We start from the raw sequence: 27,415 nt of genomic DNA on the forward strand, positions 1-27,415 counted from the left end.
ACGTGTACTCAAAGCCTGCGTGAACCAACTGGAACGCATCTTCACTGACATTTTCAACCTCTCCCTGACCGAGTCTGTAATACCCACGTTTCAAGCAGACCACCAAAGACCCTGTGCCCTAGAAAGCAAAGGTAACCTGCCTAAATGATTAAGGCCCTGTAGCACTCACATCGTTAGCCATGAAGTGCTTTGAAAGGCTGGTCAAGGATCACAACACCATCATGCCGGAAACACACTCAAATTCACATACCACCCCAACCGATCAACAGATGACGTAATCTCAATCACACTCCACACTGCCCTTTCCCACCTGGACAAAAGGTACACCTATGTGGAATGCTATTCATTGACTACAGCTCAGCATTCAAAACCATAGTGCCCACAAAGCTCATCACTAAGCTAAGGACCCTGGGACTAAACACCTCCCTCTGCAACTGGATCCTGGACTTCCTGATGGGACGTCCCCAGGTTGTAAGGGCAGGCAAAACACATCTGCCATGCTGATCCTCAACAATGGGGCCTGTCAGGGGTGCGTGATTAGTCCCCTCCGGTACTCCCAAGACTGCGTGGCCAAGCACGACTCAAACACCGCCATTAAGATTGCTGACAACACAACGGCGGTAGGCCTGATCACTGACAATGATAAGACAGCCTACGGGGAGGTCGTCAGACACTCCCTGTGGTGCCAGGACAACAACCTCTCCCTCAATATGAGCAAGACAAAGGAGCGGATCGTTAACTACAGGAAAAGGGGAGCCGAACAGGCCCCCTTTAACATCGACAGGGCTGAAGTGGAGCTAGTCTAGTGTCCACATCACCAACGAACTATCATGGTCCAAACACACCAAGACAGTCCTGAAGAGGGCATGACAACACCGTTTCCCCCTCAGAAGACTGAAAAGATTTAACATGGGTCCCAGATCCTCAAAAAGTTCTATAGCTGCACAATTGAGAGCATCCTCACCCCCACCCCCCGTTATGTAAACTGCTCAGCATCTGACCATAAGGCACTAATGAAGGTACATCACTGGGGCCAAGCTTCCTGACATCCAGGACCTATATACTAGTCAGTGTCATAGCAAGGCCCAAAAAATTGTCAAAGACTCCAGTCACCCAATTCACAGACTGTTCTCTCTGCTACCGCACGGAAAGCAGTACCAAAGCACCATGTCTAGAACAAAAAGGCTCTTAAATTAACAGCGTCTAACCCCAAGCCATAAGACTGCTGAACAATTAATCAAATGGCCACCCAAAATATTTACATTGACACCCCCTGCTACTCACTGTTTATTATCTATGCATAGTCACTTTACAAATGACCTCTAACCTGTACCCCCCGCACATTTACTCGGTAACGCACATTTACTCGGTAACGGTACCCCCATATACAGACTTGTTATTGTTATGTAATTTTATTGTGTTACTTTTATATATATTTTTTGTTCACTTTAGCTTATTTAATAAATATTTTCTTAACTCAATTTATTCAACTGCATTGCTGGTTAAGGGCTTGATAGTAAGCATTTCAGAGTAAGGTTTACACCGGTTGTATTCGGCACATGTGACAAATGACTAAATAATGGGTCTGAATACTTATGTAAATGTGATTCATTTTTATTTATTTATACATTTGCATAAAAATCTAAAAACCCGTTTTTGCTTTGTCGTTATGAGGTATTGTGTGTTGATTGAAGAGTGGAAAAACTATTTAATCCATTTTAGGATAAGGTTATAACGTAACAAAATTTGGAAAAAGTCAAGGGGTCGGAATACTTTCCGAATGCACTGTGTCATCCAACAGCGTTTGGGATTAGTTACTAGAAAAATCAAATTCATTCAAAATTAATCTTCAATCCGATCAGAAACATCTTGGTCACAGCTCGTCTTTCCTAAATGGTGTAGGCTGACGTATTTACATCAGAATTCCTTTGTATATTTGCAAGTAAAAATTATAAGAGAAGGCTACACCATAGCCTGGCCCCTCTGCGACGCAACAACATTTTATGCACTTGTGAAATGTAGGCTAAGCACCATTGAAATCAATAATTTGTCCCAATTGATAATCGAACACACTGTGGCCATGTGCCAGCGCAATGATCAAGAAATGTACATCCTGCCTCTATACAAAGAAAATGTATAATCTATATGAATAGGCATACACAATTATGAGTAGGCCTAGACAAGGGAATTTGATTAATCATTTCATGATCATGGATCATCTGGAATGTGGAAATTATTTTCAAAGGGTCTGCTGTCAGAAATTCCCTTACAGTAGGAAAGGTAGACTAATGAAAAATAAAGGTAGAATAGATTTGTTTCTATAAATAGAAAATCCCTTTAGCCTATACTAATGTGTCATCCTGTGAAATTGACATTGCTGCACAGCCTCAAAAATGTATTTTATTTTAATTGAAAATCTTTTCAGCCACCAGTGTGACCCCAGCATAGAGATGAATAGCTAGATGGCACAATTGTCACTAGACAGTGATGATCTCTATGGGCTTTGCTATCACAGAATATATCAATGGAAAAGATCAAAGGGGAACCCTCTATCCATTTTTATGGACAGCTGTCATGACAATTCCCCAAAACAGCTTTCTTCGCTCGCTCGAGAAGTAAATGAGGAAAAAGTTGCTTCATTTCATAACAGGATGCTATCTGAAATAAAGTTCATAATGGGAGGATATTCATTCAACTTTGGCAACAAATTTGCATGTTTGATATAATTAAAATGATTTGAGAAACTATTGTCTATTTTTTTGGTGCAATCCTAAAACGCTATTTTTGTACTTACCGTAATTGCTGGACTATTAAGCGCACCTGAATATAAACCGCACCCACTGAATTATTTAAAAAATATGTATTTTGTACTTAAATAAGCCGCACGTCTATAAGCCGCAGGTGCCTACCAGTACATTGAAACAAATTAACTTTACACAGCCTTTAAACGAAACACGGCTTGTAACAAAAATAAATAGGCTTTAACGAAACACGGCTTGTAGCAAAAATTAAAACAGCCTACCAAGAAAGTCATTGGTCACTATCTTCCTCCTCCTGTGCACTGAAACCACTGAAGTCATCTCCTTCTGTGTCGGAGATGAATAGCCTCAGAATTGCTTCATCCGATGTTGGATCGTTTTCATTGTCGCTCTCGTAACATTCATCCGGAGGCAAATACCCCTCTGAGCTCATGCTCCCCCTTCAACACGCAGCAGTCCAGCCTTTCGAAACCCGTTGATAGTGGATTTTTTGACAATGCTCCACGCTGTCAGGACCCACTGGCAGACTTGACCATAAGATGCTCTTCGCCTGCGGCCTGTTTTAGTGAAGGATTTCTCCCCACTTGTCATCCAAGCCTCCCACTGAACAAGGAGCGCCACCTTAAATGCACAATTTACACTGATGTCGAGTGGCTGCAAATACTTTGGGCCATCTGCTTTTCTTCCCTCTGAAAGCTTTTGTTGTCTTTCTGCACGGAGTCAGTTCCTCACGCTGCTGTTTCCAACGTCTTATCATCGACTCATTAAGGCCAAGCTCCCATGCAGCAGCTCTATTTCCTTTTCCAACAGCCAGATTTATCGCCTTCAACTTGAAAGCTGCATCATATGCATTCTCCGTGTCTTTGCCATGATGAGGGTGACAAAATTACTACCGTAATCAGAATGATGGGAAGTTTGAGCGCGCTCGATTTACGTCACATTATGTGACGGTGCTCAGTTTTTTGGCGGCATGAATCTTGTGAAAGCGGGAAAAATCCATAAATTAGCCACGTCATTGTATAAACCGAGAGGTTCAAAGTGTGGGAATAAAGTAGCGGCTTATAGTCCGGAAATCACGGTAGTTATTTTCCCGGCCCCTTGGTTATGCCCTGTTTACATCCCAAATTTGTCGTCTGTTGCGTTTGAGTCTACAACGAAGTGGCATCGCAGGGCCACTTTGCATCCGAGGCTTCATTGAGAAAAGCAAGCCGCTTTTTTCCTTTAAATTTTGTGCACACATTTGTTTGCATCCCTGTTCATTAGCATTTCTCCTTTGCCAAGATAATCCATACACCTGACAGGTGTGGCATATTGAGAAGCTGAATAAACACCATGATAATCACACAGGTTTACCTTGTGCTAGGAATAATAAAAGTCCACTAAAATGTGCAGTTGTGTCACACAAAAATGCCGCAGATGTCTCAAGTTGAGAAAATGTGCAATTGGCTTGCTGACTGCAGGAATGTCCACCAGAGATGTTGCCAGAGAATTAAATTATAATTTCTCTACCAAAAGCTGCCTCCAATGTCATTTTTGAGAATTTGGCAGTACATCCAACCGGCCTCACAACCGCAGACCACATGTAACCACGCCAGCCCAAGACCTCCACATCCAGCTTCTTACCCCTGCGAGAATCATTTGAGCTGAGGAGCATTTATGTCTGTAATAAAGCCACTTTGTGGGGAAAAACTCATTCTGATTGGCTGGGCCTGGCTGCCAAGTGCGTGGGCCTATGCCCTTCAAGTCCACCCATGGAACAAAAAAATGGGTGTACCCCTGCCCAGTCATGTAAAATCCATAGATTAAGAAGGACTGTGTGTAGAGATGGGATGGCTGATAATGCTCATAGTAGGGACTTTTCCGGACCATGGCTGATGTGTGGTGTGCTTTGCCGCCTCAGCTGCCAAGGCATCACCCAGGTGGATGCTACACTTAGGCCATTGAGGACTAGATACCTCTGGAGCTGTTACTAGAGGAAATGTGCACCAACACAGCAAGGTGCCCTGATGAAGACTAGAACCTGTCTAAGACTGACAGCTTCCCTTGACCATAACATCAATACCCTCCCATTCAAGCCAACTGCCCAACAGCTCCACTCAAGCCAACTGCCCAACAGCTCCACTCAAGCCAACTGCCCAACAGCTCCACTCAAGTCAACAGCTGATGAACATTAGCCGTTTTCATTGCTTATGACCGGTCTTTCGTTTCTGTGTGGGAATATCGTCACAATGTACATTGTACACAAAATTCATCTCTACAACCCTACCTCCCACTTTTATCCAGGGACTGATCTGATACATGTGCGTAAGGCTTCAGAGGCAGATATATGAATTTCACCTCCTTTTCTCCACCCTCCCCATTATTTCTGCTTACTACTCATGCATCTATAGGCCTGCATCTGCCTGGGAGGATTAAACATGAATAATGGTCACATGATGGTTTAGAAAACACACACACACACACATCTGTGACAAAGCTGTGGGGGGCTCAGCTGAGAGAGATGAGAGAGTGACACTTTGAGTGAGGCTGGCTGCTTGAGAAGATGGCTGGCATACATCACCGTACCGGACTCAACATTGTTTAAATAACTAAGAGTTTGTGATTTACATGGCAAGTAGGTGTTAGACAGTGTGTGGCATACGTGTGTGAGAGAGAGCACAAGAGTGAGAATATTCTGCCCTGTGAATTTGAACAAAGTAGCCACCATCACTCCTGAATGACAAATAGATTTAGGGGAACAAGTACAGTATGTGAAATTACCAATGTTATTTTAGGTGTATGTGACATAGATAGCTTTGCAGCCCCTGTCCCAGCTATTTTGCTGCTCTATGCAAGATACACATTTCCATAAATAGCTTAAGAAATAGGTTAAAATGCCAGAGAATCTCATGTGGCCCATTAGGCTGTATTATGTTTTCGGTAGACTATTATTGGGCCATATCAGCCAATAGACTGGATGTAGTTTGAAAGAGCCAGAGTTGGGGCCAAATTGAACAGGAGAGCAGACACTTGAGCTACGTTTTGCTTTACTTTTAGGAGCAGGATGATTTGCAGGCAAAGACAGATGAATGTGTTATCAATATTTATTTCCAGTCGATGTAGCAGCCTATACTATAGACTATCATATTTGGGAAGTTAATTTTCTTGAAAAGACAACATGCCTTGTGCTTTTCTGCCCATGCATACTATAGCCTACATGCTAAAGCACTATAGCCTACATGCTAATTAATTATAGACCACAGATATGGCGCACTTGATCATGCGTGCCCAACAAGAGACGAGCGGTAAGCTACTGAACTTGAAGCAGTAAGAATTTCAAACACACCTATTAGTGTGTTTGAATAAGGCGACAAAGAGGTGCCTTTAATATAATAGATAATCCATACAATACAAAAAGATTACAAATAATCTGAGAAATAAAAAAACATTTTTATCCCAAAGTTGACTGTCTGACCGACCCATCCCGCAAGCAGCATGAAAAATGCAGACCGTGCATCAGGGTCTGCAGGTCTGGCAGGAATGACACTACATTATAGTATAATAGCAATCTCTCCCCTACATTAGGCACAGGGCTTCAGTCTGTACCCATCCACTCCTCTCTCTCAAGATAAATACAAATAAAATAATAATTTTAGCGCCAGTGAAGCAGATTAATGTGAGTGTGAATGGAGACTCACGTCTTTGCAGGCAGTGATTTGGTTGATGTGTTCGCCGTCAGTGAAGACTACGCTCTGGCCGTCTGTCTGTAGGCCTGTGAAAAGGACACAGTTCAAAAGAGAATTTATAATATCCAAAGAATAGGGAGATGAATTTGTCATGCTTTTGACAAAGGAATTCAGCCGAAACACTGTGCATTGGCCTCTGTCCGACCATGATTTGGTACATTTTATTTATATTTTTGAAATTAATATTAACATAGCATACAGTAAAACAAATAACAGGGCTAGGTAGACAGAGATTTAGTTCTCAATATCCTGAGGAAGTGCGTAAGTGTCTGCACATTGAATCTATAAAGCTATGTAGGCATCTTTGCCCTGTGGCCATTTGGTTATGTTTCAATCCTTTCCTAGTTTAGTCAGGTTTAATTACTGGATTTCTGGATGCGGAATGCATTAGTTATGATTATATCGAAATATGATGAATATTGAAAACATTGTAGTTACAAGCCTTAGAGTAGAGTATATGAATGATCTGGTTGGCTAAAGGGTTTGGTCTATTGTCAATCACCGGGCGAGAGGTTTAAAAGCGGACAGAAGTTTTTTATGAGCATTAAATATAAAATGTTTCCAAGTTAATCTAAAAAATACCACATTTATTTTCAGAGGCCAGGTTCATCGGTTCAAGACAACAGTCTGGCTTACAAACAGGTACATGAAAAAATTAATGCATTGTTTATTATAACACACACTATTGGGAAGAAGGATATGTTACTGTGTGTTATCATGTACCTGGCATAGTGATGGTTCCCTCATGCTCCAGAGTCTCTGGGTCGATCTTGATGGCCGATGTACTGTGGTTGTTACTCATATCCCGGTACCACAGGCAGCCCTGCGTGCACAAGAATCAATTTATCAATATTTGTATTTATACACACTTTTAGGACTGCATTTGTCACAACTCACAAAAGCAACACAGCCATTAGAGTTAGAATGTGTAGCACATTGGAAAGGAATACAAACTAGACCAAGACTGCAAATTCATAGGTAACTACCCTGTCCCGCCACCTTGGATCACTTTTCCCGAGAGATGAAGATCTGAATAACTGTGCGAGCGTTTCTTTACACTGTACAATATGGGCAAATAATATGACTGCAATTTTTGAAACAAATATTCCAAATGCAATTTTACTTGTGATTTAGATCAAAAACTTTGTTGGAATCATATAAATAAAATGTGTATTCTGATTCTATGATTGGTGTTTGGCATGACAATGAATGAAAAAGCCAGATACAGTAGAAGTTGTGACAGGGTAGGAATCAAAGTGTTAGTCAGACTTTCACAGGGGACTCTTACATTTGAATGTTACATTCATGGCGTTTAAAAAACAATTGCAGCCTCTTGTGATATGGATACATGACAATTGTGCAGACCTGCTGTACACACAAATTTGTGGTCTTCTCTCTGACAATCGTGAGTGATAATTCAAGTTTCACCAGTTTAACATGCATGCATCATCTCCATGCCAACCATTTGATCTCAATCAGTTTCATGGGGATATGCGTTTAGATCTTCTTGAGTTATACAGTGTTTGGAAGTAGCCTACAGTGTATTTATTATGGATATCCATTACTGGGGTCCAGCAAAATTAAGGCAGTTATACATTATTAAAAACATTACAGTATACTTACAACAGCTTTCACAACATATTAAGTGTGTACCCTCAGGCCCTTACTCTACTACCACGTATATACAACACAAAATCCATGTCTACGTGTGTGTATAGTGCGTATGTTAGTGTGTTTGTGTGTTACTGAACAGTAGTCTAGGTGCCTCAAAACTAGGGCCTGTAGGACCTGCCTTGTTGATAGTGCTGTTAAGAAACCAGAGCAGCACTTTATTATCTCCCCATCCTAGCTACTGTTCTATCAATATGTTTTGAACATTAGTTTACAATCCAGGGTTACTCCAAGCAGTTTCTCCTAAACTTGCTCAATTACCACATCCATTACAATATTAAGCTGAAGTTTAGTGAATGATTTTTCCCAAATACAATGCTTTTAGTTTTAAATATTTAGGACTAACTTATTCCTTGCCACCCATTATGAAACCAACTGCAGCTCTTTGTTAAGTGTTGCAGTCATTTCAGTTGCTGTGGTAGCTGACGTGTATAGTGTTGAGTCATCCGCATACAAAAGACACACTCAAGGCCAGGCTATACTCAAGGCCAGAGGCATATTGTTTCGTAAAGATTGAAAAAGCAAGGGGCCTAGACAGCTGCCCTGGGGAATTCCTGATTCTCCCTGGATTTTGTTGGAGATGCTTCCAATAAAGAACACCCTCTGTGTTCTGTTAGACAGGTAACTCTTTATGCACAATATAGCAGGGGGATGTAAAGCCATAACACATACATTTTTCCAGCAACAGATTGATTGATGTCACACTGAAGTCTAATAAACCAGCCCCCACAATCTTCTTATCATCAATTTCCCGCAGCCAACCATCAGTAATTTGTGTAAGTGCCTTGCTTATTGAATGTCCTTTCCTATAAGCATGCTTAAAATCTTGTCAATTTGTTTACTGTATCTGGACAACAACAAAAAATCAAAGTGTTTCATTTTTTTTGATTGAATATCCAAAACATAAAATATACTTGCAGTGAAGCCACTCAACAACTCCATCATACCAGCCATCCAACAGATTTCCATTCAGAGCGACACACAGAAGCATTCAGGGTCAAAGGACAGATCTACCACCAGGCCAAAAAACGTGAACCCGAACCCTCCATGATCCCCCATAACTGTCCCTCAACCATTCGAGACACCTCCCACAGTCACCCCCAAGAAGAAAAAAAAATACAATTAATTCCATTCCCCACCCCCAAGAACCCCCCCAATGCATCATCAGCCAACTAAAGAGAAAAGGAAAAGACAAGAAAACCACAGACAATGCAACAAAAAAAATACATGTAAAACAAAGGACATGAACATGACATGAACCGTAAAGGTAATATCTGTATTGGAGATTCAGGAAGAATTTAGTTCCTTTTTCTCCATATTCCATCCAGTTTGCTTTATTTTTGTAATAGATTACATTAGATCGTTCTTGAATAAGTTCCTCAAGTTCTTGTTTTTCCTCTAACTTATTTTGTATCTCTGTAGTTTCGTTTTTATTGCTAGCTACATGTACTATTAGTTTATGGATTTCCCTTGTTAGTCGTGTCTCTTTAGCCAGAAACTGCTTTTCGATTATTGATGAATATTTAATTGAATGACCCCTGAAGGTAGTACATTTAAAAGGTATCCCAAACAATAAGAGGATTTGCTGAACCTATATTATACTGGAAAATTTCATTTATAAATTATTTTGTCTTAGTTAAACGTAAGTTGTCCTCCAGTAAACTTTGTAAAAAAATATATATATATATATATATATATTCTTTGTAATACAGTCAACTTTTAAATTTCCAATATCCCCGTCCATGTGGAAAATGTATGTGTTATGTGAATGCCAATTAGATGTCAGATTGACATTTTTGTTAATTAATATCATTGAGTTCCTTTGTCCATGACAGAAAATTATTTCACCCCGTTCCCTTTTCCATGCAACTTCATCTAAGGATGTAGAGTGAGTTTCCTGTAAACAGTAGATGTTATATTCCTTTTCTTTTAGCGAAATGCTTGTGCTTCTAGTTCCGACAATGCAGTAATAACCAATGAGTAATCTAAACTAACAATTGCAAAACTACTACCTTATACACACACAAGTGTTAAGGGATAAAGAATATGTATATAAAGATATATGAATGAGTGATGGTAGAGAACGGCATAGGCATGATGCAGTAGATGGTATCGAGTACAGTATATAGATATGAGATGAGTAATGTAGGGTATGTAAACAAAGTGGCACAGTTTAAAGTGGCTAGTGATACATGTTACATAAAGATGCAGTAGATGATAGAGTACATTATATACACATGAGATGAGTAATGTAGGGTATGTAAACATTATATTAAGTAGCATTGTTTAAAATGGCTAGTGATATATTTTTACATCAATTTTCATCAATTACCATTATTAAAGTGGCTGGAGTTGAGTCAGTGTGTTGGCAGCAGCCACTCAATGTTAGTGGTGGCTGTTTAACAGTCTGATGGCCTTGAGATAGAAACTGTTTTTCAGTCTCTCGGTCCCTGCTTTGATGCCCCTGTACTGACCTCGCCTTCTGGATGATAGTGGGGTGAACAGGCAGTGGCTCGGGTGGTTGTTGTCCTTGATGAGCTTTATGGCCTTCCTGTGACATTGGGTGGTGTAGGTGTCCTGGAGGGCAGGTAGTTTGCCCCTGGTGACGCGTTGTGCAGACCTCACTACCCTCTGGAGAACCTTTGCGGTTGAGCGCGGAGCAGTTGCCGTACCAGGCTGTGATACAGCCCGACAGGATGCTCTCGATTGTGCATCTGTATAAGTTAGTCAGGGTTTTGGGTGACAAGCCAAATTTCTTCAGCCTCCTGAGGTTGAAGAGGCACTATTGCGCCTTCACCACACTGTGTGTGTGTGGGTGGACCATTTCAGATTTTCGTTGATGTGTAACCTAAGAAACATAAACATTCCACTTACTCCACTGCTGTCCCTTCGATGTGGATAGGATATGTCTGTAAACACACCAGCCAGCTAGTCTGCACAAGCTCTGAGGATGTGGCTAGGGATGCCAACTGGGCCGGCAGCCTTGCAAGGGTTAACACGTTTAAACGTTTTACTCACGTCGACCACGGAGGAGAGGGGGAGGGCAGTTCTTGTTAGCGGGACGCAAGGGTGGCACTGTATTATCCTCAAAGCGGGCAAAGGTGTTTAGTTTGTCTGGAAGCGTGATGTGGCTGGTTTTCTTCTTGGAGTCCGTGATTTCCTGTAGACCCTGCTACATGTCGATAAGAGCGTCTGCTAAATGACTTAAATGTAAATGTAAATGTTGTGTCTGAGCAATTGAATTGCGACTCCACTTTGTACCTGTACTGGCGTTTCGCTTGTTTGATTGCCTTGCAGAGGGAATAACTACACTGTTTATATTCAGCCATATTCCCAGACCTCTTTCCATGGTTAAATGCGGTTGTTTGCGATTTCAGTTTGGCGCGAATGCCGCCATCCATTCACGGTTTCTGGTTAGGGTAGGATTTAATACACACAGTAGGTAAAACATATCCAATGCACTTCCTTATAAATTCACTCACCAAGTCAGCATATAGGTTAATGTTATTCTCTGAAGCTGACTGGAACATATCCCAGTCCGCGTGATCAAAACAATCTTTAAGCGTGGATTCCGATTGGTCAGTTGGTTCTAGTCACTGGTACATCCTGTGAGTTTCTGCTTATAAGACGGCAGGAGCAAGATGGCGTCGTGGTCGGATTTGCCAAAGTGTGGGGGGGGCTTTGTATGCATCGTGGAAGTTAGAGTAGCAGTGGTCGAGTGGATTATCCCCGGGCGTAGTGCAATCAATAGTCTGATAAAATTTAGGTAGCCTTGTTCTCAGATTTACTTTGTTAAAATCCCCCAGCTACAATAAATGCAGCCTCAGGATATATGGTTTCCAGTATACATAGAGTCCAGTGAAGTACCTTTAGGGCCATCTTGGTGTCTGCTTGAGGGTGAGCGTACACAGCTGTGACGATAACTAACGAGAATTCACTTGGAAGGTAATATGGCCGGCATTTGATTGTGAGGAATTCTAGTTCGGGTGAGCAGAAGGACTTGAGTTCCTGTATGTTATTATGATTATGCCATGAGTCGAATACATCATGAAGCATACACTCCCACCCTTCTTCCCAGAGAGGTGTTAATCTCTGTCGGCTCAATGCATGGAGAAGCCCGGTGGCTGAAATCATTCCGACAAAATATCACGAGAAAGCCATGTTTCCATGAAACAAAGAATGTTGCAATCTCTGATGTCTCTCTGGAAGGCAACCCTTTCTCGAACTTTGTCTACCTAGATGTCAAGAGACTGGATATTGGCAAGTAGTACACTCGGAAGCGGTGGGCGATGTGCACGTCTACAGAGCCTGACCAGGAGGCCGTGCCTTCTGCCCCTTCTGCGGTGCCGTCGTCTTGGGTCGGCTTCTGGGATTAAACAGACGCCTCAACGGTCACCTCTTCACTGTTGACATTGAGACTGGTGTTTGGCAGGTACTATTTATTGAAGCTGCCAGTTGAGGACTTGTGAGGCATCTGTTACTCAAACTAGACACTAATGCTCAGTTGTGCACCAGGGCCTCCCACTCTTTCTATTCGGTTTAGAGCCATTTTGCACTGTTCTGTGAAGGGAGTAGTACACAGTGTTGTACGAGATCTTCAGTTTCTTGGCAATTTCTTGCATGGAATAGCTTTCATTTGTCAGAACAAGAATAGACTGACGAGTTTCAGAAGAAAGTTATTTGTTTCTTGCCATGTTGAGCCTGTAATCCAAATCACAATTGCTGATGCTCCAGAAACTCAACTGGTCTCAAGGGCAGTTTTATTGCTTCTTTAAATCCGAACAGTTTTCAGATGTGCTAACATACCTGCAAACGGGTTTTCTAATGATCAATTAGCTTTTTAAAATGATAAACTTGGATTAGCTAACGTACCATTGGAACACAGGAGTGATGGTTGTTGATAATGGGCCTCTATACTCCTATGTAGATATTCCATTAAAAATCAGCCTTTTCCAGCTACCATAGTCATTTACAACATTAACAATATCTATACTGTATTTATGATAAATGTGGTGTTATTTTAATGGACAAGAAATGTGCTTTTCTTTCAAACACAAGGACATTTCTAAGTGATCCCAAAACTTTGAACGGTAGTGTACATTAATCAAGCATTTCACAAGTGATCCAGATAATTACTGTTAGCACTTGGTGGTCTATAGCAGCTTCCCACCAGAATGGGCTTTGGGTGAGGCAGATGACAGCATTACAAGAATGTGGTTCTGAATATAAACAGCCAAACCCACACTTTTGACATTTCTGTATTTTATGTTGATCTTATAACCATGTATTGCTACCACTGTATCAAAGGTACTATAGAAGTTACTTTCAGAGAGTGTCCGAAAATATCATCTGTTAAGCTACATTGGTAAACGTGTGATATTTTTGACACTTTTCTGGGATGCTTGAATGTTTTTCTTGCTTTACTGGGAAGCTTAGCAGAGGTAGAGATGCTTGGGTTATTTATGTTAGTGCAGGGTGATCTGCACACTGGACTTCCTGCTTGGGCACACCACCCCAGTGCTAACAGTATAACTCAGATTCATAGACATATGACTACAGCATACAACAGCTGTAGGGTCAGCAGAGGCATTCAGGGCAGTAAGAGGGACATAAATGAGGTTACTTACATTGTGGCTTCCAACGCCCCTGGGATAATGTACATTTGCTGAAGCATTATGACAACTCAGCGCCACAATGGTAGGGATTAGATGAGCTGGGCCATTGATAAGTCATTGTCTCAATGCAGCCTTATAATGCCGAGAAAGGATCAAGGAATGCAAATTATTTAGGTGGATCCCAGTGTTTTGAATGAAGTACAGTGAGGGAATATTAGAGCAGATGATGTTAAACTGTAGGATATGTTTTGCCTCGTAGTGTACCCTGTTGAGTTATGGCCACCGGAGACAAAAGTGACCATTTGCACAATCATCTTCATAAGAAATTAGTCTTTCCGTAACGCTACACAACGCTATTATATTCAGTTCTGTTGCAGATGTAGGATCTTAATTTGGCAACACTGTTGTTTCTGAGAAATGTCCTGCGCTGCAGGGAATTCAGATGACTTTTGTGATTTACATTAATTGACAGAAAGCCTGCACTAACACATGGTTATATAAACAATATTACACTTTTCAAATTATGGCCAGCTAATAGCCTAACCACCGATCAAGCAACATTACGAACTAAATGTTCAAATCCTGATATTGCAGGATTATTTTGCTGCGACCATACTGGCCAAATTAACATCCTGCATCTGTAAATAGAATACTATAATTATGTGATCTTGACGACATAGATTCAGATCTGATCTAACTTTACAAAACGGGCACCATTCACCAGAGTCGCCTGTTCTCTGAGCTGCCGAACGAGTAAAGAGGCGTAAAGTAGACAATCCCGCACAAGCAAATATTTCAGACCTTAAAACCTGTTGGGGATAGGGCTGTCTACTGCCCCCTCTGGAGTAATTGCGTGCCCATAGTAAACATATTTTTTTTTTGTCAAAAGTTGCTAATATACGCAAATAAAAAATATTATTGAATAGAAAACACTCTAAAGCTTCTAAGACCGTTTAAATTATGTCTGTATGTAAAGCAGAACTCTCAGGGCAGTCACTCTCCCAAACTCTCTCTTGTCATCAGAAAAGTTAGCCCAACTTTGACGTCATCGCCCCCACCCTCCCCAAGCACTTACAGGTCTGGGAACAGTCTCTCTGTCTTCAGCGCGATCTCAGCTTTCAATGGGGATTCTCATTGTGAGAATCGCGCGCTCACGAGAGTTTTGGCAGGCCGAAAGCTTTCGGTCACGCGAAAAAACAGGTCACATTCATGCGCGCTCTGCTCCGGTCCTGTCTTTTTTCCAAGATCGATTATACAATGCATGCGTTTCTGTTCGTCCTCACGATTGCTGTACACCTTTATAACATGTTAAAGCTTGATTATGAACTTAGTTTGATAAGTTTAGTCGACATATAATATGTAAGTTCGACGTTTTGGTGCGCATCCACTTGACTTTTGGCTACATTTCAACCGAAATGTGTCGTGTTTGAGAACCGAAAGACACAGACTGCAAAACTAAACGCTGTTTTTGGTAAGTATAATTCCTTCCAGGTCTTCTAATGGAAGAACTGCAAAGGTAAGGGAATATTTATGTGGTAAATTTGGGTTTCTGTGGACTCCAAGATAGAGGAGCCGTAATGCTACTTTTTGAGCGCCGACTCATAGTATAGCCTAGTGAACGAAACCTGTAACGTTAAAAATAAATGTAACACAGTGATTGCATTCAGAAGTGTATCTATGTAGAACATGCATATTTAGTAAAAGTTTATGATGTGTATTCCTTGTTAGCTGACGTTATCATTTCTCAGGACATTTGAGTATAATTTTTTGAACGATGCATCATTGTAAACAGAGATTTATGGATATATATAGCATATTATTGAAAAAAACATAAATGTACTGTGTAACATGTTATATTACTGTCATCTGATGAAGATTTCAAAAGGTTAGTGCATTATTTTTCTTTTAATCCTGCGTTTGTTGATTGCATATTTTTTTCAACTTGGCTATGCAAATTAACTGTGTCTTCGGTGGTGGTTTGACATAAATATGTGCTATGTTTTCACCGTAAAACATTTTAGAAATCTGACTTGCTGGGTAGATAAACACCTTGTTTATCTTTCATTTGAGCCATTGGACTTGTTAATGTGTGGAGGTTAAATATTTTTTGGAATATTTTTGCGTTCCATGCGCCACCTTCCAACCCTAGTCCCCTTCTGGTTAAGCTGTTGGGAAAAGAGATCCAGAAGTTGGATCCGCAGGAACTCCATAGAAACAAACAGTGCCTCATCAATAAATGTAATTTTGGGGGTAAAAACCTATCCCTTCCTAACCCTTAAAGGGATTCAGTAGGAGCAGAATCGTTATCAACTTAAGCATTTACTGCATATAGATCAGCAACCATGCTTATTGGGTCAAATAGGGGGTGATACAAATCTATGCAGTCAGCCATCAGCATTGTACGACTATAAGACAACCATAACTAGTGATCAAATAGAATTCCAAGTTCCCTATAGTCTTTAATGTTTTCGTCATGTGAAATCAAAATTAAGATTAACACAAAAATTGAAGTTAAATTACCTGAGCGAAGCCCAACCATGATCTCTTCTCCATCCGATTCCTGAAGCATGATGTGGAATTATACACATGGCCCTGGAATACACACACACTGATCCAATGTTAGAGTGCAATCCCAAACGAATAGCCAAATGTTCCCTTTCCAGATGATTCGATATGTACAGTTCATTCGGAAAGTATTCCGACTCCTTGACTTTTTACGTTACATTTTTTTCACCTTTATTTAACCAGGTAGGCTTAGTTGAGAACAAGTTCTCATTTACAACTGCTACCTGACCAAGATAAAGCAAAGCAGTGCGACACAAACTGAGTTACACATGGAATAAACAAAACAGAAGTCAATAACATAGAAAAAAAGAAAGTTTATATACAGTGTGTGCAAATTGCATGAGGTGGTAAGGCAATAAATAAGCCATAGAAGTGAAGTAACTGTTTAAAGTGTCTCGAACTTCAGCGATTTTTGCAATTCGTTCCGTCATTGGCAGCAGAAAACTGAAAGGAAAGGCGGCCAAAGTAGGTGTTGGCTTTGGGGATGACCAGCGCGTGCTTGGGGTGGGTGTTATCGTGACCAGTGAGCTGAGATAATGTGGAGTTTTACCTAGCAAAGACTTATGACCTTGAGCCAGTGGGTCTGCTGACGAATATGAAGTGAGCGCCAGCCGACTAGAGCATACAGGTCGCAGTGGTGGGTGGTATATGGGGCTTTGATGACAAAACGGATGGCACTGTGATAGAATGTAGTCGATCACAGTATTATTCTAAAATGTATTAAATCGTTTTTTCCCCATCAATCTACACACAATACCCCATAATGACAAAGCACAAAACACGTTTTTTTTATTTTATTAAAAATAAAAATAGTATTCAGAGCCTTTGCTCAGTAAATTATTGAAGCATCTCTGCCAGCGATTACAGCCTAGAGTCTTCCTGCATATGACGCTACAAGCTTGACACACATGTATTTGGGGAGCTTCTCCCATTCTTCTCTGCAGATCCTCTCAAGCTCTATCAGGTTGGATGGGGACCGTCGCTGCACAGCTATTTTCAGGTCTCTTCAGATGTTCAATGGGGTTCGGGCTCTGGCTGGGTCACTCAAGGACATTCAGAGACTTGTCCCGAAGCCACTCCTGCGTTGTCTTGACTGTGTGCTTAGGGTCGTTGTCCTGTTGGAACGTGAACCTTCGCCCCAGTCGAGATCATGAGAACTCTTGAGAAGGTTTTCATTAAGGATCTCTGTACTTTGCTCCATTCATCGTTCCCTCAATCATGACTAGTCTCCCAGTCCCTGCCGCTGAAAAACATCCCCACAGCATGATTCTGCCACAAACATGTTTCACCGTAAGGATGGTGCCAGGTTTCCTCCAGATGTGACACTTGGCATTCAGGCCAAACAGTTCGATCTTGGTTTCATCAGACCATCGACTCGTGTATCATGTTCTGAGTCCTTTAAGTGTCTTTTGGCAAACTCCAAGTGGGCTGTCATGTGCCTTTTACTGAGGAGTGGCTTCCATCTGGCCACTTCAATAAAAGGCCTGATTGGTGGAGAGCAGCAGGGATGGTTGTCCTTCTGGAAGGTTCTCCCATCTATACAGAGGAACTCTGGAGCTCTGTCAGAGGGACCTTCGGGTTCTTGCTCACCTCCCTGCAAGGCCCTTCTCCCCCGATTGCTCAGTTTGGCCAGGCGGCCAGCTCTAGGAAGTGTTGATGGTTAAAAATGCTTCCATTTAAGAAGAGGCCACTGTGTGCTTGGGGAACTTATATTATCAAATAAATTCTCTGTGTGTAATCATTAAATTAATCACGGAATTGTAATTAACTAGGAAGTCGGGGCACCACGGGGAAATGTTCATAGAATTGCAATTTCCCAAATGTAACTCTTCAGGTATTTTATTATCATATCAATTACAGTCTTCTATTAATGTATTATTACATCAGTCTCATTCCTGAGCTTTGCAAACCCTTGGATATCAGCACGATACCTAGCATCATAAATCATCGATATTCAAATTAGCTTAACTATTGATTTACTAACTAACTAATCAATTACAGAACTACACACACAGACTAGTTATTCATTAGTTACTGACATGATACACTGAAAAGTCCCTAGTGGGCTAATCCGATATGACGGCTTGGTCGACAAAGGAAAGGGGTGGGGCCAGCTCAAGAAGTGGGTGGACCCCATAAAAACAATGGAAATGCTTATACTTTGAACATGAACAACCGCTCATTCGACAATAAATTGCAATTTACGTTTTGTGTAATACTTTCAACCCTTTTTCATGATGTCCAATTGGTAGTTACAGTCCTGGAACCCCTGACCGAATCACAGTGACAAGCAGGAACACCAGTAGCCATAACAACCGACTACACCAAAGTCTAGAACTGAACGGTAAAGGAGGTCACCAATGCCATATTTCTGCTCATTGATGAATGAGTAGCTTTAAGACCGCAGTACATTATTGATTAACACACACACACAAATAATATACACACAGTTTGGGGTTAGGTGAGGAGCAGGGTCACAGTTGAAGTCGGAAGTTTACATACATTTCTTTTTCAACTACTAGTTTTGGCAAGTCGGTTAGGACATCTATTTTGTGCATGACACAAGTAATTTTTCCAACAATTGTTTACAGATTATTTCACTTATAATTCACTGTACCAATTCCAGTGGGTCAGAAGTTTACATACATTAAGTTGACCGTGCCTTCAAACAGCTTGGAAAATTCCAGAAAATTATTTCATGGCTTTAGAAGCTTCTGATAGGCTCATTGACATCATTTGAGTCAATTGGAGGTGTACCTGTGGATGTATTTCAAGGCGTGCCTCTTTGCTTGACGTCATGTGTATCTTGTATGCTCATGGATTAGTTTGTATTGACTGCTATATGAGTGTAATAAATCACACTTGAAAAAAGCACTCAAGTAGACACCAACATGTCATCCCACCCTACCTACCCTGACGGTGCCACTGTAGCCGGAGCCCACTTTGTAGAGGCCATCCTTGCAGAGCAGGTAGAGGAAAGAGCCGTCGGTCTGTAGCAGGCAGCGCTCATCCTCATTGACGGTCACCTCCTTCAGTACCCACTTGTTCATCAGTGCCGCCCGCTTGATGCCATTGCCGAACCAATCTTGGATCTGGATCTTGCCCACCAGCACGGCCTGCACGCTCCTCTGTAGAGCGTTCAGAATGGTCGGCACCTGGGACAAAGATGAGGGAAGAATAAAGATGAAGAATTCATGGAAATGAACTAGAAGAGAAAATGAAAGGACCGTTTTGGCTGCTTTAAGTGTGGAGTGTTTTGTAGAAAGGTCTGGTTTGAAATCAGGGCTCCAGAGTGAGACTATTTTAGGGTTGTCTCCCCAAAAAATGTATCTTGGTCGACCAAGGGTCGTCTGTTCTTTCGACCAATCGATTGGTCTGCATTGTTAAATGTGTATTTTTCCATATATGCACACATCCTGTGTGTTTTAATCAATTCAACTAAAGTCAGCAAAAAAAGAAAGTTCCACAGACATGTGACTAAACAGAAATGGAATGTGTCCCTGAACAAACGGGAGGGTCAAAACCAAAAGTAACAGTCAGTATCTGGTGTGGCCACCAGCTGCATTAAGTACTGCAGTGAGTCTCCTTCTCATGGACTGCACCATATTTGCCAGTTCTTGCTGTGAGATGTTACCCCACTCCTCCACCAAGGCCCCTGCAAGTTCCCGGACATTTCTGGGGGGAATGGCCCTAACCCTCACCCTCCAATCCAACTGGTCCCAGATGTGCTCAATGGGATTGAGACCCGGGCAGAACACTAACATTCCTGTCGTGCAGAAAGTCACGCACAGAACGAACAGTATGGCTGGTGGCATTGTCATGCTGGAGGGTCATGTCAGGACGAGCCTGCAAGAAGGGTACCACATGAGGGAGGAGGATGTCTTCCCTGTAATACACAGCGTTGAGATTGCCTGCAATGACAACAAGCTCAGTCTGATGATGCTGTGACACAACGCCCAAGACCATGACAGACACTCCACCTCCAAATCCATCCCGCTCGAGAGTACAGGCCTCGGTGTAACGCTCATTCCTTCAACGAGAAACGTGAATCCGACCATCACCCCTGGTGAGACAAAACCGTGACTCGTCGGTGAAGAGCACTTTTTGCCAGTCCTGTCTGGTCCAGTGACGGTGGGTTTGTGCCCATAGGGGGTGATGTCTGGTGAGGACCTGCCTTTACAACAGGCCTACAAGTCCTCAGCCTATTGTGGACAGTCTGCGCACTGATGGAGAGATTGTGCATTCCTGCTGTAACTTGGGCAGTTTTTGTTGCCATCCTGTACCTGTCCCAGAGGTATGATGTTCGGATGTACTGATCCTGTGCAGGTGTTGTTACACGTGGTCTGCCACTGCGAGGACGATCAGCTGTTCTTCCTGTCGCGCTGTCTTAGGCATCTCACAGTATGGCATTGCAATTTATTGCCCTGGCCACATCTGCAGTCCTCATGCATCGTTGCAGCATGCACTAAGGCACATTCACGCAGATGAGCGGGGACCTGGTTATCCTTGTTTTGGTGTTTTACAGAGTCAGTAGAAAGGCCTCTTTAGTGTCCTAAGTTTTCAGAACTGTGACCTTAATTGCCTACCGTTTGAGCTGTTAGCGTCTTAACGACCGTTCCACAGGTGCATGTTCATTCATTGTTTACAGTTCATTGAACAAACATGAGAAACAATGTTTAAACCCTTCACAATGAAGATCTCAAGTTACTTGGATTTTTACGAATGATATTTTAAAGATATGGTCCTGAAAAGGGAATTTTTTTTTGTTGCTGAGTTTATATTCACTGAGCTTGTCTATTGCTTTCAGCACACAGTTTGATTAAATAATTAAGACGCACAGTTGACGAGAGGGACTCCGAAAAGAAATGAATTTGATTGTGCTGGGCCAGACTCAGACTTTGTGTCGCTCTGTCCTCCCTGCTGCAGCAACCACCACAGATCAAAGTGTTTATTCCTCTATCCGTGCTGCTGAAGCTACAACATAATTACAGCCATTTCACTTTTCCCCCCTTATTTTACCAGGTAAATTGACTGTGGACACATTCTCATTTACAGCAACGACCTGGGGAATAGTTACATGGGAGAAAAGGGTGGATGAACGATCCAATTGTAAGCTAGAGATGATTTGGTGACCCTGATGGTATGAGGGACAGATTTTGTATTTTAGCCAGGACACCGGGATTTTATTTTTATTTTACCTTTATTTAACCAGGTAGGCAAGTTGAGAACAAGTTCTCATTTACAATTGCGACCTGGCCAAGATAAAGTAAAGCAGTTCGACAGATACAACGACACAGAGTTACACATGGAGTAAAACAAACATACAGTCAATAATACAGTATAAACAAGTCTATATACGATGTGAGCAAATGAGGTGAGATAAGGGAGGTAAAGGCAAAAAAAGGTCATGGTGACAAAGTAAATACAATATAGCAAGTAAAACACTGGAATGGTAGATTTGCAGTGGAAGAATGTACAAAGTAGAAATAAAAATAATGGGGTGCAAAGGAGCAAAATAAAAAAATAAAAAAAATACAGTAGGGAAAGAGGTAGTTGTTTGGGCTAAATTATAGGTGGGCTATGTACAGGTGCAGTAACAAAACAGATTGCACTGTGATAGGCTGCATTGAGTAGGGTATAGGAGGCTATTTTGTAAATGACATGGGATTAACGGGATTAATACCCTACTCTTACATTAAGTGCCATAGGATCTTTAGTGACAACAGAGAGTCAGGACACCCGTTTAACGTCCCATCGGCAAGATGCCCTGGGGCATTGGGATATTATTATTTTTTATTGACCAGAGGAAAGGGTGCCTACAACACCACTTCCAGCAGCATCTGGTCTCCCATCCAGGGACTGACCAGGACCAACCAATCTTAGCTTCAGAGGCAAGCCAGCAGGTGGATGCAGGGTGGTACGAAGCTGAGTGAAAAGTTCTGTAACCAAAATCCTTACATTTGTTTAGGAAAAACATTCCCTATTCCTAAAACCCGTGCTCTCTTTAAATGACACAGGTGTAGGCCTAAGAGTCCTGTTTACTATAGATGTTTTAGCGTAACTTACTTATTGGCATAAAGAACTACTACAATATACAGTAAGTATATCAATCAATAATTCATCTGTGCATGTCATCACACAGCATACAAATCATCCATGTCTTTAAATACAGTCAAGCATTTTAGTTTTAAAAAACTAAACAAAGGAAGCATTTAATTAAACGATGAATAAACCGCAACATCTTGGCTGCAGCGATTGAATTCACAAATGCAGTTGACTGTTTTAAATATTGGCTGTACTAGAGACTAAAACGTTTGGTGTTAATGTTCCTTAATATTATGGTGTTTTTATTAGAGGTAGAACGCTTCATCGGAATGGCCGATTAATTAGGGCCGATTAAGTTTTCATAACAATCAGAAATCAGTATTTTTGGACACCTACCTTTATTTAACTAGGCAGGTTCTAGTTAAATTCTTATTTTCAATGATGGCCTAGGAACGGTGGGTTAGCTGCCTTGTTCAGGGGCAGAACGACAGATTTTAACCTTGTCAGCTTGAGGGATTCAATCTTACAGTTAACTAGTCCAACGCTCTAAACACCTGCCTCTCATTGTACTCCACGAGGAGACTGCCTGTTACGGGAATGCAGTAAGTCAAGGTAAGTTGCTAACTAGCATTAAACGTATCCTATAAAAAACAATCATAATCACTAGTTAACTACACGGTTGATGATATTACTAGTTTATCTAGCGTGTCCTGCGTTGCATATAATCGATGCATATCGTTGCTCCAATGTGAACCTAACCATAAACATCAATGCCTTTCTTAAAATCAATACACAGAAGTAGATATTTTTAAACATACATATTTAGCTAAAAGAAAGCCAGGTTAGCAGGCAATATTGACCGGGTGAAATTGCAACAGTTTGGGCTGCCTAATTGGCCAGACTTTTACGTAATTATGACATAACATTGAAGGTTGTGCAATGTAACAGAAATATTTAGACTTATGGATGCCACCCGTTAGATAAAATACGAAACGGTTCCGTATTTCACTAAAACAGTAAACGTCTTATTTTCGAGATGATAGATTCCGGATTCGATCATATTAATAACCTAAGGCTCGTATTATTATGTTAGAATTAAGTCTATGATTTGATAGAGCAGTCTGACTGAGCGATGGTAGGCAACAGCAGGCTCGTAAGCATTAATTCAAACAACACTTTCATGCAATTGCCAGCAGCTGTTTATGACTTCAAGCCTATCAACTCCCGAGATTAGGCTGGTGTAACCGATGTGAAATGGCTAGTTAGTTAGCGGGGTGCGCGCTAAAAGCGTTTCAAACGTCACTCGCTCTGAGACTTGTTCCCCTTGCTCTGCAAGGGCCACAGCTTTTGAGGAGCGATGGGTAACGCTGCTTCGAGGGTGGCTGTTGTCGTTATGTTCCTGGTTTGAGCCCAAGTAGGAGCGAGGAGAGGGACGGAAGCTGTACTGTTACACTGGCAATACTAAAGTGCCTATAAGAACATCCCATAGTCAAAGGTATATGAAATACAAATGGTCTAGAGAGAAATAGTCCTATTATTCCTATAATAACTACAACCTAAAACTTCTTACCTGGGAATATTGAAGAATCATGTCAAAAGGAACCACCAGCTTTCATATGTTCTCATGTTCTGAGCAAGGAACTGAAACGTTAGCTTTCTTACATGTCACATATTGCACTTTTACTTTCTTCTCCAACACTTTGTTTTTGAATTATTTAAACCAAATTGAACATGTTTCATTATTTATTTGAGGCTAAATTGATTTTATGGATGTATTATATTGAGTTAAAATAAGTGTTCAGTCAGTATTGTTGTAATTGTCATTATTACAGATAAAATAAAAATTGTCCGATTAATCGGTATCTGCATTTTTTGGTCCTCCAATAAATCGGTATTGAAAAATCATAAATCTGTCGACCTCTAGTTTCTATTCCAATAAAAACAAAAATGCATTTTTACAGTAGCCTATGTAGGCCTCAGGGCTCTCTGTATTTTTAAGGGCCAGCCATGCTGCCCTGTACAGAGCCAATAGCGATTTCCCAAGTCCCTTTTTGTGGCACCTGACCACACTACTGAACAGTAGTCTAGGTGTGACAAAACTAGGGCCTGTAGGACCTGCCTTGTTGATAGTGTAATAAGGAAGAGCAGCACTTCATTATGGACAGACTTCTCCCCATCTTAGCTACTGTTGTATCAATATGTATTGACCATGACAGTTTACAATCCAGGGTTACTCCAAGTAGTTCAGTGACCTCAACTTGCTAAATTTCCACATGATTCATTACAAGATAAAGTTGAGGTTTAGGGTTTAGTGAATGAATGGTCCCAAATACAATGCTTTAGTTTTGGAAATGGTTTCCAATTGGTAGTTACACTCTTGTCTGTACAGGAGTTGCAGAGGTGGGACTCGTGAGAGTGGAAGAGCAGTGCGTCCTCAGAAACACAACCCAGCCAAGCCGCACTGCTTCTTGACACAATGCCCACTTAACCCGGAAGCCAGCCGCACCAATGTGTTTGAAGAAACACTGTACACCTGGCGACCGTGTCAGTGGTTTGGGATTAGTGGGACTATCATTTGTTTTTCACCAGGACTATGACACAACACACCTCCTGGCTGTGTAAGAGCTATTTGACCAAGAAAGGGAGTGATTGAGTGCTGCATCAGATGACCTGGCCTCCACAATTCCCGACCTCAACCAAATTGAGATGGTTTGGGGTGTGTTGGACCGCAGAGTCCGAGGAAAAGCGGCCAACAAGTGCTCAGCATGTGTGAGAACTCCTTCAAGACTGTTGGAAAAGCATTCCACTTTGGGGCGGCAGGTAGCCTAGTGATTAGTGTTGGGCCAGTAACCGAAAGGTTGCTAGGTCGAATCCCCGAGTTGACGAGGTAAAAATTTGTCGTTCTGACCCTGAACAAAGCAGTTAACCCACTGTTCCTAGGCTATCATTGTAAATAAGAATTTGGTTTAACTGACTTGCAAAGTTAAATAACATTTCATAGTTTTGATATCTTCACTATTATTTATTCTACAATGGTAAAATAGTAAATATAAAAGAAAAACCCTTGAATGTTCTAAAACTTTTGACCGGTAGTGTATCGGGCTCTCCAGGCAGGCTCAAATCAAATCAAATTTTATTTGTCACATACACATGGTTAGCAGATGTTAATGCGAGTGTAGCGAAATGCTTGTGCTTCTAGTTCCGACAATGCAGTGATAACCAACAAGTAATCTAACTAACAATTCCAAAACTACTGTCTTATACACAGTGTAAGGGGATAAGGAACATGTACATAAGGATATATGAATGAGTGATGGTACAGAGCAGCATACAGTAGATGGTATCGAGTACAGTATATACATATGAGATGAGTGTGTAGACAAAGTAAACAAAGTGGCATAGTTAAAGTGGCTAGTGATACATGTGTTACATAAGGATGCAGTCGATGATGTAGAGTACAGTATATACATATGCATATGAGATGAATAATGTAGGGTAAGTAACATTATATAAGGTGGCATTGTTTAAAGTGGCTAGTGATATATTTACATCATTTCCCATCAATTCCCATTATTAAAATGGCTGGAGTTGGGTCAGTGTCAATGACAGTGTGTTGGCAGCAGCCACTCAGTGTTAGTGGTGGCTGTTTAACAGTCTGATGGCCTTGAGATAGAAGCTGTTTTTCAGTCTCTCGGTCCCAGCTTTGATGCACCTGTACTGACCTCGCCTTCTGGATGATAGCGGGGTGAACAGGCAGTGGTTCGGGTGGTTGATGTCCTTGATGATCTTTATGGCCTTCCTGTAACAACGGGTGGTGTAGGTGTCCTGGAGGGCAGGTAGTTTGCCCCCGGTGATGCGTTGTGCAGTCCTCACTACCCTCTGGAGAGCCTTACGGTTGAGGGCGGAGCAGTTGCCGTACCAGGCGGTGATACAGCCCGCCAGGATGCTCTCGATTGTGCATCTGTAGAAGTTTGTGAGTGCTTTTGGTGACAAGCCGAATTTCTTCAGCCTCCTGAGGTTGAATAGGCGCTGCTGCGCCTTCTTCACGACGCTGTCAGTGTGAGTGGACCAATTCAGTTTGTCTGTGATGTGTATGCCGAGGAACTTAAAACTAGCTACCCTCTCCACTACTGTTCCATCGATGTGGATAGGGGGTGTTCCCTCTGCTGTTTCCTGAAGTCCACAATCATCTCCTTAGTTTTGTTGACGTTGAGTGTGAGGTTATTTTCCTGACACCACACTCCGAGGGCCCTCACCTCCTCCCTGTAGGCAGTCTCGTCGTTGTTGGTAATCAAGCCTACCACTGTTGTGTCGTCCGCAAACTTGATGATTGAGTTGGAGGCGTGCGTGGCCACGCAGTCGTGGGTGAACAGGGAGTACAGGAGAGGGCTCAGAACGCACCCTTGTGGGGCCCCGTGTTGAGGATCAGCGGGGAGGAGATGTTGTTGCCTACCCTCACCACCTGGGGGCGGCCCGTCAGGAAGTCCAGTACCCAGTTGCACAGGGCGGGGTCGAGACCCAGGGTCTCGAGCTTGATGACGAGCTTGGAGGGTACTATGGTGTTGAATGCCGAGCTGTAGTCGATGAACAGCATTCTCACATAGGTATTCCTCTTGTCCAGGTGGGTTAGGGCAGTGTGCAGTGTGGTTGAGATTGCATCGTCTGTGGACCTATTTGGGCGGTAAGCAAATTGGAGTGGGTCTAGGGTGTCAGGTAGGGTGGAGGTGATATGGTCCTTGACTAGTCTCTCAAAGCACTTCATGATGACGGAAGTGAGTGCTACGGGGCGGTAGTCGTTTAGCTCAGTTACCTTAGCTTTCTTGGGAACAGGAACAATGGTGGCCCTCTTGAAGCATGTGGGAACAGCAGACTGGTATAGGGATTGATTGAATATGTCCGTAAACACACCGGCCAGCTGGTCTGCGCATGCTCTGAGGGCGCGGCTGGGGATGCCGTCTGGGCCTGCAGCCTTGCGAGGGTTAACACGTTTAAATGTCTTACTCACCTCAGCTGCAGTGAAGGAGAGACCGCATGT

At 42.0% G+C, this 27,415-nt stretch overlaps 1 protein-coding gene across 3 annotated transcripts in view; it reads right to left on the reverse strand.

Annotated features, from left to right (window-relative positions):
• The window catches only part of LOC124041573 (E3 ubiquitin-protein ligase MYCBP2-like), a 233,183-nt gene that overhangs the window by 170,497 nt on the left and 35,271 nt on the right, over positions 1 to 27,415 (reverse strand). For all 3 annotated transcript variants that reach the window (XM_046359324.1, XM_046359315.1, XM_046359308.1), the window contains exons 6-9: positions 19,248 to 19,490; positions 16,291 to 16,362; positions 7,208 to 7,307; positions 6,437 to 6,510 (exon numbers count right to left, since the gene is read on the reverse strand). In XM_046359324.1, coding sequence (XP_046215280.1) covers positions 6,437 to 6,510; positions 7,208 to 7,307; positions 16,291 to 16,362; positions 19,248 to 19,490 — 489 coding nt within the window. The remainder of the gene's footprint in view (positions 1 to 6,436; positions 6,511 to 7,207; positions 7,308 to 16,290; positions 16,363 to 19,247; positions 19,491 to 27,415) is intronic.

This window comes from Oncorhynchus gorbuscha, linkage group LG01, assembly GCF_021184085.1.
Source record: "Oncorhynchus gorbuscha isolate QuinsamMale2020 ecotype Even-year linkage group LG01, OgorEven_v1.0, whole genome shotgun sequence".
Classification (NCBI taxonomy): domain Eukaryota; kingdom Metazoa; phylum Chordata; class Actinopteri; order Salmoniformes; family Salmonidae; genus Oncorhynchus; species Oncorhynchus gorbuscha.